This window comes from Eleutherodactylus coqui, chromosome 7 (genome assembly GCF_035609145.1).
Source record: "Eleutherodactylus coqui strain aEleCoq1 chromosome 7, aEleCoq1.hap1, whole genome shotgun sequence".
Lineage (NCBI taxonomy): Eukaryota > Metazoa > Chordata > Amphibia > Anura > Eleutherodactylidae > Eleutherodactylus > Eleutherodactylus coqui.
The window spans coordinates 113,140,133-113,152,500 of record NC_089843.1 but is presented as its reverse complement, the minus strand read 5'-3'; the positions used below and the strand labels follow the sequence as shown (position 1 = coordinate 113,152,500).

The window sequence follows — 12,368 nt, the reverse complement described above, 5'->3', positions numbered from 1 at the left end:
AACTAGCAAACTGTCTGTCTGGCTGACTGCATATCTTTATGGCTTATGGCCATTGCGCCTGCCCTACGGCAATTGTGCCTGCTGTATGGCGATTGTGACTATGGTGACCATGTCTGCTTTGCAGACTTTCAGGTATTACATTTTTGGCTTTTTCAGTGAATAATGTCTTTGTTGTTTCCCTCACCTCTGTGATTTTATGTAATTTATTGTGAGTTAGCGTAGGTACTGACGGACGCGGTGTGGCCTCGACGTGGCCCGTCAGCCTATGCGTTTTGGTCAAAATGCAGTACCAACACCCGCATTTTATTAGTATGCATTAGTATTTTTGTATGCAGTTTGCTAGTTGGTGGGGGAGCCCAAGATGTTAGCCAGTGTGGCCCACTTTAGAGATACAGGGCAACCCGCTGTCATATCAGCCAGGGTTGATATCCTGTATGGTGGGTCACCATCCATCTGTGGCTGGCATCTTTGGTATCGTTCACATGTGCAGGCTATCTTTATATGCAGTCACTCCTCCCCAATCTGGGCTGGGTTGAGTGGGTGACTGCATATTAGCCTGCAATGAACAAGTTGCTCCTCCACACTATATTGTCTGGCTGACTGCATATCTTTAGGGCTTATGGCCATTGCGCCTGCTGTATGGCGATCGTGCCTATGGCGACCATGTCTGCTTTGCAGACTATCTCTAAAGTAAGCACGACTTCATAAGATTTTCTGTGTGAACACCAGATAAACACCAGTATCAAATTAACTCGGGCAAAGCCGGGTATATCAGCTAGTTAATTTCATATAGAGAGAATCAGATGTAGTCTAAAAAGAGCCTCTATAGTATGGCTTAGTATGGCTTACTAGTATAGTATAGTATGGCTTACTAGTGTTTATATAGCTGGCTATTATGTCACTTATTACACTTAGTTATATGCAATCAGTTGCAGCTATTCCTATTTAAGCATTGGCAGAGCAGTCTTCTCTGCAGTGAGAATTGAAGAATTCCCTTTGCTGCATCTGCCACAGATGTGGCAGATGTAGCAGCAGGGAATTCTTTTAACCAGCAGGGGTGAAGGAAACTGCGGCAGATGTGTTCTTCATGTCAGCGGGGGTCACCGCAGCAGCGGAGAGGTAAGTTTTTAATTTTTTTTTTTTATTTTGCACTAAAATGTTTCTTTTTCAGGGAAAGGCTTATATGTAAAGCCCTTTCCTGAAAAAGAATGCAGGGGGCCGCAGAGCATTGTTTTCAATGAAGCCGCTGGCAGCAGCCGCAGCTCCATTGACAACGAGCACGCAGCTGTGTTCATGCGTGGTTTTGCTCGTACCTAGGTGCGGACATATGTACGCACCTATGTACGCACAAAAACACGCTCGTGTGAACGCACCCTTAGTACTGTGTTTTTTTTAAGCAGGTTGCTATGTCACCAGGAGGAGGGAAACGTTATGACATCAGCCTGCTTGTCTACATTATTAATGCGCAAAAATGCACAGTATAAACGCAGACAAATGCACAAAAAAACCCCCGCAGCTATGCATGCAGTTAAATGCCATGTAAAAAACACAATGTGAGAGTGACATGCAAATGTACTGAAGAAAGTGGTTAGGGCTTTAAGCTTGACTATGACAAATCATTTATTTACATTTTTCGCTATTTTCCTTAAGGCCTCATGTTCACTACTGTGTTTTCAGTGAGTATCACGCCTGCATTGCATGGACGCTTGATACGTGGTGAATGGAGTCAATGAAAATCAATGAACTTACACTGATCCATGCACATCGGTGTGGACACTGCGTATCGACACACAAGAGAAATAAATAGCAGCATGCTCCATTTCTCGTCGTACAATGCAGTGTCAGCCCTGCACACTTGTATGCGCTGTGTATGATGTACTGTCCATATGCAATACATTGTGTATGGGCAGCGTCTCCATACGCATCTCCATTCTTAGCATCTCACTCGGAGCATTTGATACGCAGGCACGCGCTGTGCCATAAACAGCCATATGCGGCTTCTGCTGATTTACTCATACGGCCGTGGGCATGAGCTTTTAGATATGCACAGGAAATGCCAAGTCTGCCCTGGACTTATTTGTTGTGTATTCACCCTATTGATCAATCAGGTGAGCGTTTCTGGGGCACCACTAAAAAATATTATCACATGTGCATACAGCACAGATAAAATTAGGACAGGGAACATTTTTGTTACATGTATGTTTCATGACCGTAAATAGCCATGGTATAATTGCTGTAAATTGGTTTAAAAAGTCAATTTTACCTTGAACGACTTGTTTCTGGGTGTGCTGCCCTAGATACAAACAAAACATTGGTTTTACTACTCACTCACTGCATGATTAGGTCTTCTATAGAGCATTGAGATAAAACATTATATATGAACAGCGAAATATGAATAAATTAACATCCATAAAAATGTATATTTATTGTTAAGGCCAGCTGCCCATAGCTGGGTTCGATTCTGCATGCGGAAGCCTGCAGTGGAATCCGACCCTGTACCCATCCGGCATCTGCGCGTATCTGCTTTTCTGCTTCTTTAGTCTACTGCATATGATCCGCACGGCAAGCCGTTGGACATGCGCAGTACAGTTTTTTTTCCCCCAACTCCTTGTTTTTCCCACGTCGTCACTAGGCGATGATGCAGAATCTGCGACCTTTCCGCAATGTAATTGCAAAAGTACCGTGGGTTGGACGGCTACCATTGACTTCAATGGAAGGCATCCATGCGGAATCCGCAAAAAAAATTGAGCATGCTGCAATTTTTCCTCTGCGCACGGAAAATCACAATTGATTTCTGCTTGTGTGGAGGATAACTCATTTTTTCATTGCATGCTATGGGTGTATTTTGTATGCGCAATACCTTGAGAATAGAACCGGTTGATTTCAATGGGATCGTTCCCATTTCCAATTTTGCGCAGAGATTTCTCGCGTGAACATAAAAAATAGAACCTGCTCTTCCTGCACATTTGCACACCAAAAATTTCGTAGAAGTCTATGGTAATATGTAGAGATGAGCGAACGTACTCGTCCGAGCTTGATATTCGTGCGAATATTAGGGTGTTCGGGATGCTCGTTACTCGTAACGAGTACCACGCGGTGTTCCGGTTACTTTCAGTTTCCTCTCTGAGACGTTAGCGCGCTTTTCTGGCCAATTGAAAGACAGGGAAGGCATTACAACTTCCCCCTGTGACGTTCAAGCCCTATACCACCCCCCTGCAGTGAGTGGCTGGGGAGATCAGATGTCACCCGAGTATAAAAATCGGCCCCTCCCGCGGCTCGGCTCAGATGCCTTGTGACTTAGCTGAGGGAAAGTGCTATCGTGCTGGAGCTGCTGTAGGGAGAGCGTTAGGAGTTAGTGTAGGCTTCAAGAACCCCAACGGCCCTTCTCAGGGCCACATCTAATAGTGTGCAGTACTGTGTTAGCACTGTATTTTTTTTTTTTTTTCAAAATTGGATCTGCAGAGCATTGCGCCCTGCAATAGGGACAGAAGTGGTGGTTAGGCAGGGAGAGTGTTAGCAGTGAGTGTAGGCTTCAAGAACCCCAACGGTCCTTTCTAGGGCCACATCTATCCGTGTGCAGTACTGTCCAGGCTGCTGTTAGCAGTGTTGCATTTTTTTTTTTTTTCTCAAAACCGGCTGTGCAGAGCATTGCACCCGGCATTAATACTACAGGGATAGAATTGTGTAGGCAGGGCCAGAAGACATACATTATTCATTGAATAGACGCAGTGTGGCTTTTCCTTTGAAAAACAAGGGAAAAAATTCTATTTCGCCTGCCTCTGACAGTCCTCAGGGCTCTGGGTACGTGTGTGCTGCGTGCAGAACGTTAAAAAAAATCAGACACAGCCAGCTACGTTTTACTGCAGGCTTGCGCCAATTTTTTTCCTGCATGGGAAATCCCTGATCTGCTGTAGCGAATAACTTTGCATCACTGCAGTTCTCTGACACATTTGCAGGGCCACAACAGTTATTAAACTTAGTAGTATTCATTGAATACACGCAGTGTGGCTTGTCCTTTGAAAAACAAGGGAAAAAATTGTATTTTGGCTGCAGGCTTGCGCCAATTTCTTTCCTGGCTTGGAAATCACTGGTAATACAGCATGCTGAGGGGTAGGGGTAGGCCTAGAGGACGTGGACGCGGCCGAGGACGCGTAGGCCCAAGTGAGGGTGTGGGCACAGGCCGAGCTCCTGATCCAGGTGTGTCGCAGCCGACTGCTGCGCGATTAGGAGAGAGGCACGTTTCTGGCGTCCCCACATTCATCGCCCAATTAATGGGTCCACGCGGGAGACCTTTATTAGAAAATGAGCAGTGTGAGCAGGTCCTGTCGTGGATGGCAGAAAGTGCTTCGAGCAAGCTATCATCCACCCAGAGTTCTGCGCCGTCCAGTGCTGCAAATCCGAATCCTCTGTCTGCTGCTCCTCCTTCCTCCCAGCCTCCTCACTCCACTACAATGACACATGCTCAGGAGCGGGAAGACTCCCAGGAACTGTTCTCGGGCCCCTGCTCGGATTGGGCAGCAGTGGTTCCTCTCCCACCAGAGGAGTTTATCGTCACTGATGCCCAACCATTGGAAAGTTCCCGGGGTCCGGGGGATGAGGCTGGGGACTTACGGCAACTGTCTCAAGACCTTTCAGTGGGTGAGGAGGACGATGACGATGAGACACAGTTGTCTATCGGTGAGGTAGTAGTAAGGGCAGTAAGTCCGAGGGAGGAGCGCACAGAGGATTCGGAGGAAGAGCAGCAGGACGATGAGGTGACTGACCCCACCTGGTGTGCAACGCCTACTCAGGACAGGTCTTCAGAGGGGCAGGCAAGGGCAGCAGCAGGGCAGGTTGCAAGAGGCAGTGCGGTGGCCAGGGGTGGAGGCAGGGCCAGACCGAATAATCCACCAACTGTTTCCCAAAGCGCACCCTCGCGCCATGCCACCCTGCAGAGGCCGAGGTGCTCTAAGGTCTGGCAGTTTTTCACAGAGACGCCTGACGACCGACGAACAGTGGTGTGCAACCTTTGTCGCGCCAAGATCAGCCGGGGAGCCACCACCAACAGCCTCACCACCACCAGCATGCGCAGACATATGATGGCCAAGCACCCCACAAGGTCGGACGAAGGCCGTTCACCGCCTCCGGTTTGCACCGCTGCCTCTCCCCCTGTGCCCCAACCTGCCACTGAGATCCAACCCCCCTCTCAGGACACAGGCACTACCGTCTCCTGGCCTGCACCCACACCCTCACCTCTGCTGTCCTCGGCCCCATCCACCAATGTCTCGCACCGCACAGTCCAGCCGTCGCTAGCGCAAGTGTTGGAGCGCAAGCGCAAGTACGCCACCACGCACCCGCACGCTCAATCGTTAACCGTCCGCATAGCCAAATTTATCAGCCTTGAGATGCTGCCGTATAGGGTTGTGGAAACGGAGGCTTTCAAAGCTATGATGGCGGCGGCCCCGCGCTACTCAGTTCCCAGTCGCCACTACTTTTCCCGATGTGCCGTCCCAGCCCTGCACGACCACATCTCCCGCAACATTGTACGCGCCCTCACCAATGCGGTTAGTGGCAAGGTCCACTTAACTACAGACAAGTGGACAAGCACAGGCGGGCAGGGCCACTACATCTCCCTGACGGCACATTGGGTGAATTTAGTGGAGGCTGGGACAGAGTCAGAGCCTGGGACCGCTCACGTCCTACCCACCCCCAGAATTGCGGGCCCCAGCTCGGTGGGGGTATGTTCGGCGGTGTATGCTTCCTCCACTAAAGCACCCTCCTCCTCCTCCTCAACCTCTGTCTCGCAATCTAGATGTGTCAGCAGCAGCAGGACGTCGCCAGCAGTCGGTGTCGCGCGGCGTGGCAGCACAGCGGTGGGCAAGCGTCAGCAGGCCGTGCTGAAACTACTCAGCTTAGAAGATAGGAGGCACACGGGCCACGAACAGCTGCAGGGTCTGACAGAGCAGACCGACCGTTGGCTTGCGCCGCTGAGCCTCCAACCGGGCATGGTCGTGTGTGACAACGGCCGTAACCTGGTGGCGGCTCTGCAGCTCGGCAGCCTCACGCACGTGCCATGCCTGGCCCACGTCTTTAATTTGGTGGTTCAGCGCTTTCTGAAAAGCTACCCACGCTTGTCAGACCTGCTCGTAAAGGTGCGCCGGCTCTGCGCACATTTCCGCAAGTCCCACACGGACGCTGCCACCCTGCGCACCCTGCAACATCGGTTTAATCTGCCAGTGCACCGACTGCTGTGCGACGTGCCCACACGGTGGAACTCTATGCTCCACATGTTGGCTAGGCTCTATGAGCAGCGTAGAGCTATAGTGGAATACCAACTGCAACATGGGCGGCGCAGTGGGAGTCAGCCTCCTCAATTCTTTTCAGAAGAGTGGGCCTGGTTGGCAGACATCTGCCAGGTCCTTCGAAACTTTGAGCAGTCTACCCAGGTGGTGAGCGGCGATGCTGCAATCATTAGCGTCACCATTCCTCTGCTATGCATCTTGAGAAGTTCCCTGCAAACCATAAAGGCAGCCGCTTTGCGCTCGGAAACAGAGCCGGGGGAAGACAGTATGTCGCTGGATAGTCAGAGCACCCTCCTGTCTATATCTCAGCGCGTTCAGGAGGAGGAGGAGGATCCTGAAAGTGATCTTCCTAGTGCGGACAGCCATGTGTTGCGTACAGGTACCCTGGCACACATGGCTGACTTCATGTTAGGATGCCTTTCTCGTGACCCTCGCGTTACACGCATTCTGGCCACTACGGATTACTGGGTGTACACACTGCTCGACCCACGCTATAAGGAGAACCTTCCCACTCTCATTCCCGAAGAGGAAAGGGGTTCGAGAGTGTTGCTATACCACAGGACCCTGGCGGACAAGCTGATGGTAAAATTCCCATCCGACAGCGCTAGTGGCAGAAGGCGCAGTTCCGAGGGCCAGGTAGCAGGGGAGGTGCGGAGATCGAGCAGCATGTACAGCCCAGGCAGTGCAACAGTCTTTAAGGGCCTGGACAGCTTTATGGCTCCCCAGCAAGACTGTGTCACCGCTCCCCAGTCAAGGCTGAGTCGGCGGGAGCACTGTAAAAGGATGGTGAGGGAGTACATAGCCGATCGCACGACCGTCCTCCGTGACGCCTCTGCCACCTACAACTACTGGGTGTCGAAGCTGGACACGTGGCCTGAACTAGCGCTGTATGCCCTGGAGGTGCTTGCTTGTCCTGCGGCTAGCGTCTTGTCGGAGAGGGTGTTTAGTGCGGCTGGGGGAATCATCACAGATAAGCGTACCCGCCTGTCAACCGACAGTGCCGACAGGCTAACACTCATCAAGATGAACAAAGCCTGGATTTCCCCAGACTTCTCTTCTCCACCAGCAGACAGCAGCGATACCTAAGCAATATGTAGGCTGCACCCGCGGATGGAAGCTACGTTCTCTCTCACCATCCAAAACGGGGACATTTCTGCTTCATCAATCTGTGTATAATATTCCTCCTCCTGCTCCTCCTCCTGAAACCTCACGTAATCACGCTGAACGGGCAATTTTTCTTAGGGCCACAAGGCTCACTCATATAATTTTTCTCAAAAATTTTTAATACGTTTCAATGCTCTTAAAAGCGTTGGAACTTTAACTTGAACCAATTTTTCACTAAACTGGGCTGCCTCCAGGCCTAGTTACCACTTAAGCCACATTAACCAAAGCGATTAATGGGTTTCACCTGCCCTCTTGGTTGGGCATGGCCAATTTTTACTGAGGTACATTAGTACTGTTGGTACACCAATTTTTTGGGGCCCTCACCTACAGTGTAATCATAGCAATTTCTATGTTCTTCGCCTGCACTCATGGTACAGAAAGGTGTGTGAGGTTGGCCTACACTTTAGCTACATAAATGTAACTTGGGCCTTGGCTATACTGCAGCTACTGAAATGGAACTAAGACTGCGCTCCCACTATACTGCTGCTTCGCAATTGTTCCTGGGGCCTGTGTAGGCTGCTACTATTACTTAAATGGAACTTAGACTATGCTCCTCCTATACTGCTGCTTCGGAATTGTTACTGGGGCCTGTCTTGAGTGCTACTATTACTGAAATGGAACTAATACTGTGCTCCCCCTATAATGCTGCTAGTGATATGTTAGTGGGGCCTGTCCTAATGCTACGGCTGAAATGTTACGAATTCTGGGCTCTGCCTATACCGCTGCTAATGGTATGTCTCTGGGGTGTGGAAACAGAGGCTTCCCAAAGACATGATGGCGGCGAGGCCATTTCCCACCAACGCGGTTACTGTTAAGGTGCATATAACCACGGACACGTGGAGAGGACACGTAGTGCCTCAAAAACATCCCCCTCCTCCTCCAACAATGAAAACATTCTTGGCAAATGCCTTTGCATTGGTTCGTCTGGTGGCAGTCCAAGAATTTCACCTTTACCGACACAACAAGAGAGCCCCCCCACCATCCCCCCGCCACGGCCCACTTAATCCTGGCCACATTCCGAAAACCAACAAAATACAACCGTGCTACTAGGTCCGCAGTCACCACCACATTACCACCAACGCGGTTACTGTTAAGGTACATATTACCAGTCTGACTGGGGCATACAGACACCTTGACAGAATGAATAGTGTGTGGCACATAGGTTCCCCATTGCTATGCCCACGTGTGCAGCTCCTGATGGAGGTGGCACAGGATTGGATTTCTCATTGCTTCTGTACAGCATTGTGGGCTATCGCCCCACCACTTTTAAAGAGGGTCGCTGCCTAGCCGTGCCAACCCTCTGCAGTGTGTGCCTGCAGTTCCTCCTCATGGCAGACGCACTTATAAATAGACATGAGGGTGGTGTGGCATGAGGGCAGCTGAAGGCTGCGCAGGGACAGTTTGGTGTGCGCTGTGGACACTGTGTTGTGCAGGGGGGAGGGGGGTTGGGCAGCATGTAACCCAGGAGAAGTGGCAGCGGAGTGTCATGCAGGCAGTGATTGTGCTTTGTTGTAGCTAGTGTGGTGCTTAGCTAAGGTATGCCATGCTAATGAGGGCTTTTCAGAAGTAAAAGTTGTTGGGAGGGGGGGACCCTCGCCTGCCCTATCCGTTTCTGTGTCGTTCCCATCACTTTCTTGAATTGCCCAGATTTTCACACATGAAAACCTTAGCGAGCATCGGCGAAATACAAAAATGCTCGGGTCGCCCATTGACTTCAATGGGGTTCGTTACTCGAAACAAACCCTTGAGCATCGCGATAAATTCGTCCCGAGTAACGAGCACCCGAGCATTTTGGTGCTCGCTCATCTCTAGTAATATGCAAATGCACGCATAATATGCAAGAAGATGTGAGAATCACTGCGCAGTTCCGTGAAAAAAAGAACACGTCTGGAAAATCATTAGGCTAAACAGCCATTTAAATCTCGGCTTTGTGGTCGACTGTCGGATGCAAATGAACACGCCCTGTGTGCGCAAGAAGTACAGTAAAATACACCGATATGCATGCAAAAAAGACTTGTTCATAGAACAAATGCGTTGCACTGAGTCACATGCAGAAACACTTATGTGTGAAGCAGGCCTTAATCTACTATTGATGATCAGTAGTTTACAACTGAACAACCTGTTTAATTAGAAATGACCGATAATAAAGGTACAAGGAAAACGTGTGTGATTGATTTCAATTTAATGCGAAGACAAACCCGCACCAAGGGATCATATTTGGATCACAAACTAACAATTTAGGCACATGCTTAGAAAATTGTTAGAAGGTGCCTCTTAGATACATAACGTTGCATAATCACACACCTGGTATAGACCCTTTGAAACAACACTTACTGAAGACTTTTTCCCATTTTTTCTGCTTTTGCTTGTAGTTTCTGGAAATTCTTCATCTCCTCTTCAGTCTGTCTCATCCTCCACTTACGACTTAAATGCCCGTTGAGTGTATTCGCCAAATGTTCCACAAGATTAAGTCTAAATCTAAAGAAACATCATATTAAAAGTCAGAGATCTTGACTTTAACATGAATCTTAAATAAAGCTATATCCATTTTTTCTGACTATAAATTCCTTTTAAAGGTAAAGTAAACTGCTTATATAAGAGAATCATTTTCAATGCATGTACAGTATATAAATATTATTGGATGTAACATATGTGAGAAAAGTAGGTATGACATTCAGTGACATTTTCTGGACTCGTTATCTTTAATCCCACTGAAGAACACAGTCGGCTTTTCCCCAGCCTGAAATAGCTGATTCAAGAAACCAATAGGTAGGATTCAACTTTATAGCAATTTGAGATAAGATAGACTACTGTCCTTGTAAACCTCATTGTTGTAAACTGCGCAGTATGGGCTTCATCTCATTACTTATAAACAAATACAGTATAAACTCATTTACACACAAAAATAATCTTTCAAACGACTTAAGCCTTTCCAATCCAATTTGTATCCAGATTTTCCTAGGGGGTTTACTCTTTTTCTGCTGTTATACAACGGTGCTATATGCTGGCTAAAGCCAGTACTGCGTGAGGTGACACATTGGATAGGCTCCGACAGCAGAGAGGCTGGCAATATACAGTAAGAGAACCCAGACAGATGTCTTCCAGCATTGGAACTGTACAGACTTAAATCATAATGTCTTTAGATGTCAGACAGTGGATTGGAGAGGGTTAAAGATTGAAAGATTTAGCAACCTCTTTGCATGAAGTGTTAATGACCATTAGCACTTTATCATCTTCATTTGCATATAAAAGAGTCTCCAGGAGCTGTTTGCAGAGCCCAGCATGCGATTAATCACACACCCAGCTGTATTGTTCTTCTCCTGGCTGACATCAGGTTACAATGATATCTGCCTACTCCCATGGAGATCACAGCTTGTGGTCTACTGAGAGATACTTTAACTCTCAGTGTCTGAACAATAGATTTTAACCCCTTAGTGACCAAGCCTGTTTGCAGCTTAATGACCAGGCGAAATTTTGCAAATCTGACATGTGTCACTTTAACATGGAAAAACACCAGAAAGGTTTTGCATATCCAAGCGATTCTGACATTGTTTTTTCGCCACATGTTGTACTTCATTTAGGCGGAAAAAATAGACCGATAGAATTTGTCTTCTTTTTTTTTAAAAGTGCCAAAATTGGGAACATTTTGAAAAAATCGTCATTTTTTCACATTTCCAACTGCAATATCTTAAATATGTGCAAACATAATATAGAAATTTTTGCTAAGATTTATATTTCCACCCGTTTACTTTATTTTGGGTGCACATTGGAAAATCTTTCTTTGTTTTTTTAACCATTTAGAAGACGTACAAATTTAACATTACTTTTTAGCATTTTGAGGAACACTTTGTTTTCCTATACCAAGCCAAGATTGGAAAGGCTCATGAGTGTCAGAATAATAGATACCCCCACAAATGACCCCATTTTAAAAACTACACCCCTTAGTGTATTCACTGAGGGGTGTCATGAATATTTTCACCCCATAGTTTTTTTTCAGGAATTAATTCAATTTAGAGGAGAAAAAGTAAAATTTCATATTTTTGCAAATCTGTCATTTTAAAGACATATTTTTTTCCTATAGTTTACATGAAAATCAGGATTTACACCCCAAAATGGATACCCCTATTTCTCCCGTGTTCAGAAATATACCCATTCTGGCCCTAATGTTATATCTGAGTCCACAACGGGGCCCAAAATGAAAGGAGTAGTCAGTGTCTTTCAAAACAGAAATTTTGCTTGAAGTCCTTTTAGGCCCCATAGCACACATGTAGAGTTCTTGAGCGCCCAAAACCATAGAAAACACCTACAAATGACCCCATTTTGAAAACTAGACCCCTTAAGGATTGTATCTAGGGGAGTACTGTGTATTTTGACCCCACAGTTTTTAAATGAATTCAAACCAAGCAAAAGGAAAAAATTGTGATTTTCGTTTTTTCAGCAATTCTGTCATTTTAAAAACAGCTTTTTTTGTACAGCACACATATGAATGAAGACTTGCACCCAAAAATGGATACCCCTGTTTGTCCCGTGTTCAGAGACATACCCATTGTGGCCCTAATCTTATGTCTGGATACACAACGGAGCCCAAAATGAAAGGAGCGACCGGTGGCTTTCGGAACACAAATTTTGCTTTAAGTCCTTTTAGGCCCCATTGCCCACTTGTAGAGTTCTTGAGCGCCCAAAACCATAGAGAACCCCCACAAATGACCCAATTTTGAAAACTAGACTCCTTAACGAATTTATCTAGGGGTGTACTGCGTATTTTGACCCCACAGTTTTTGAATAAATTCAAGCAAAGCAAAAGGAAACAATTTGGATTTTTGTTTTTTTGGCAATTCTGTCATTTTAAAAACAGCTTTTGTTGTACAGCACACATATGAAGGAAGACTTGCACCCCAAAATGGATACCCCTGTTTGTGCTGT

General features: G+C 47.1%; 1 protein-coding gene across 2 annotated transcripts in view; it reads right to left on the bottom strand.

The window, feature by feature from the left end:
- DDX60 (DExD/H-box helicase 60) overlaps window positions 1-12,368 on the bottom strand; it is a 179,511-nt gene that overhangs the window by 51,240 nt on the left and 115,903 nt on the right. For both annotated transcript variants that reach the window (XM_066573553.1, XM_066573554.1), the window contains 2 exons: window positions 9,780-9,923; window positions 2,264-2,293 (listed from right to left, as the gene is read on the bottom strand). In XM_066573553.1, the coding sequence (XP_066429650.1) occupies window positions 2,264-2,293; window positions 9,780-9,923 (174 nt within the window). The remainder of the gene's footprint in view (window positions 1-2,263; window positions 2,294-9,779; window positions 9,924-12,368) is intronic.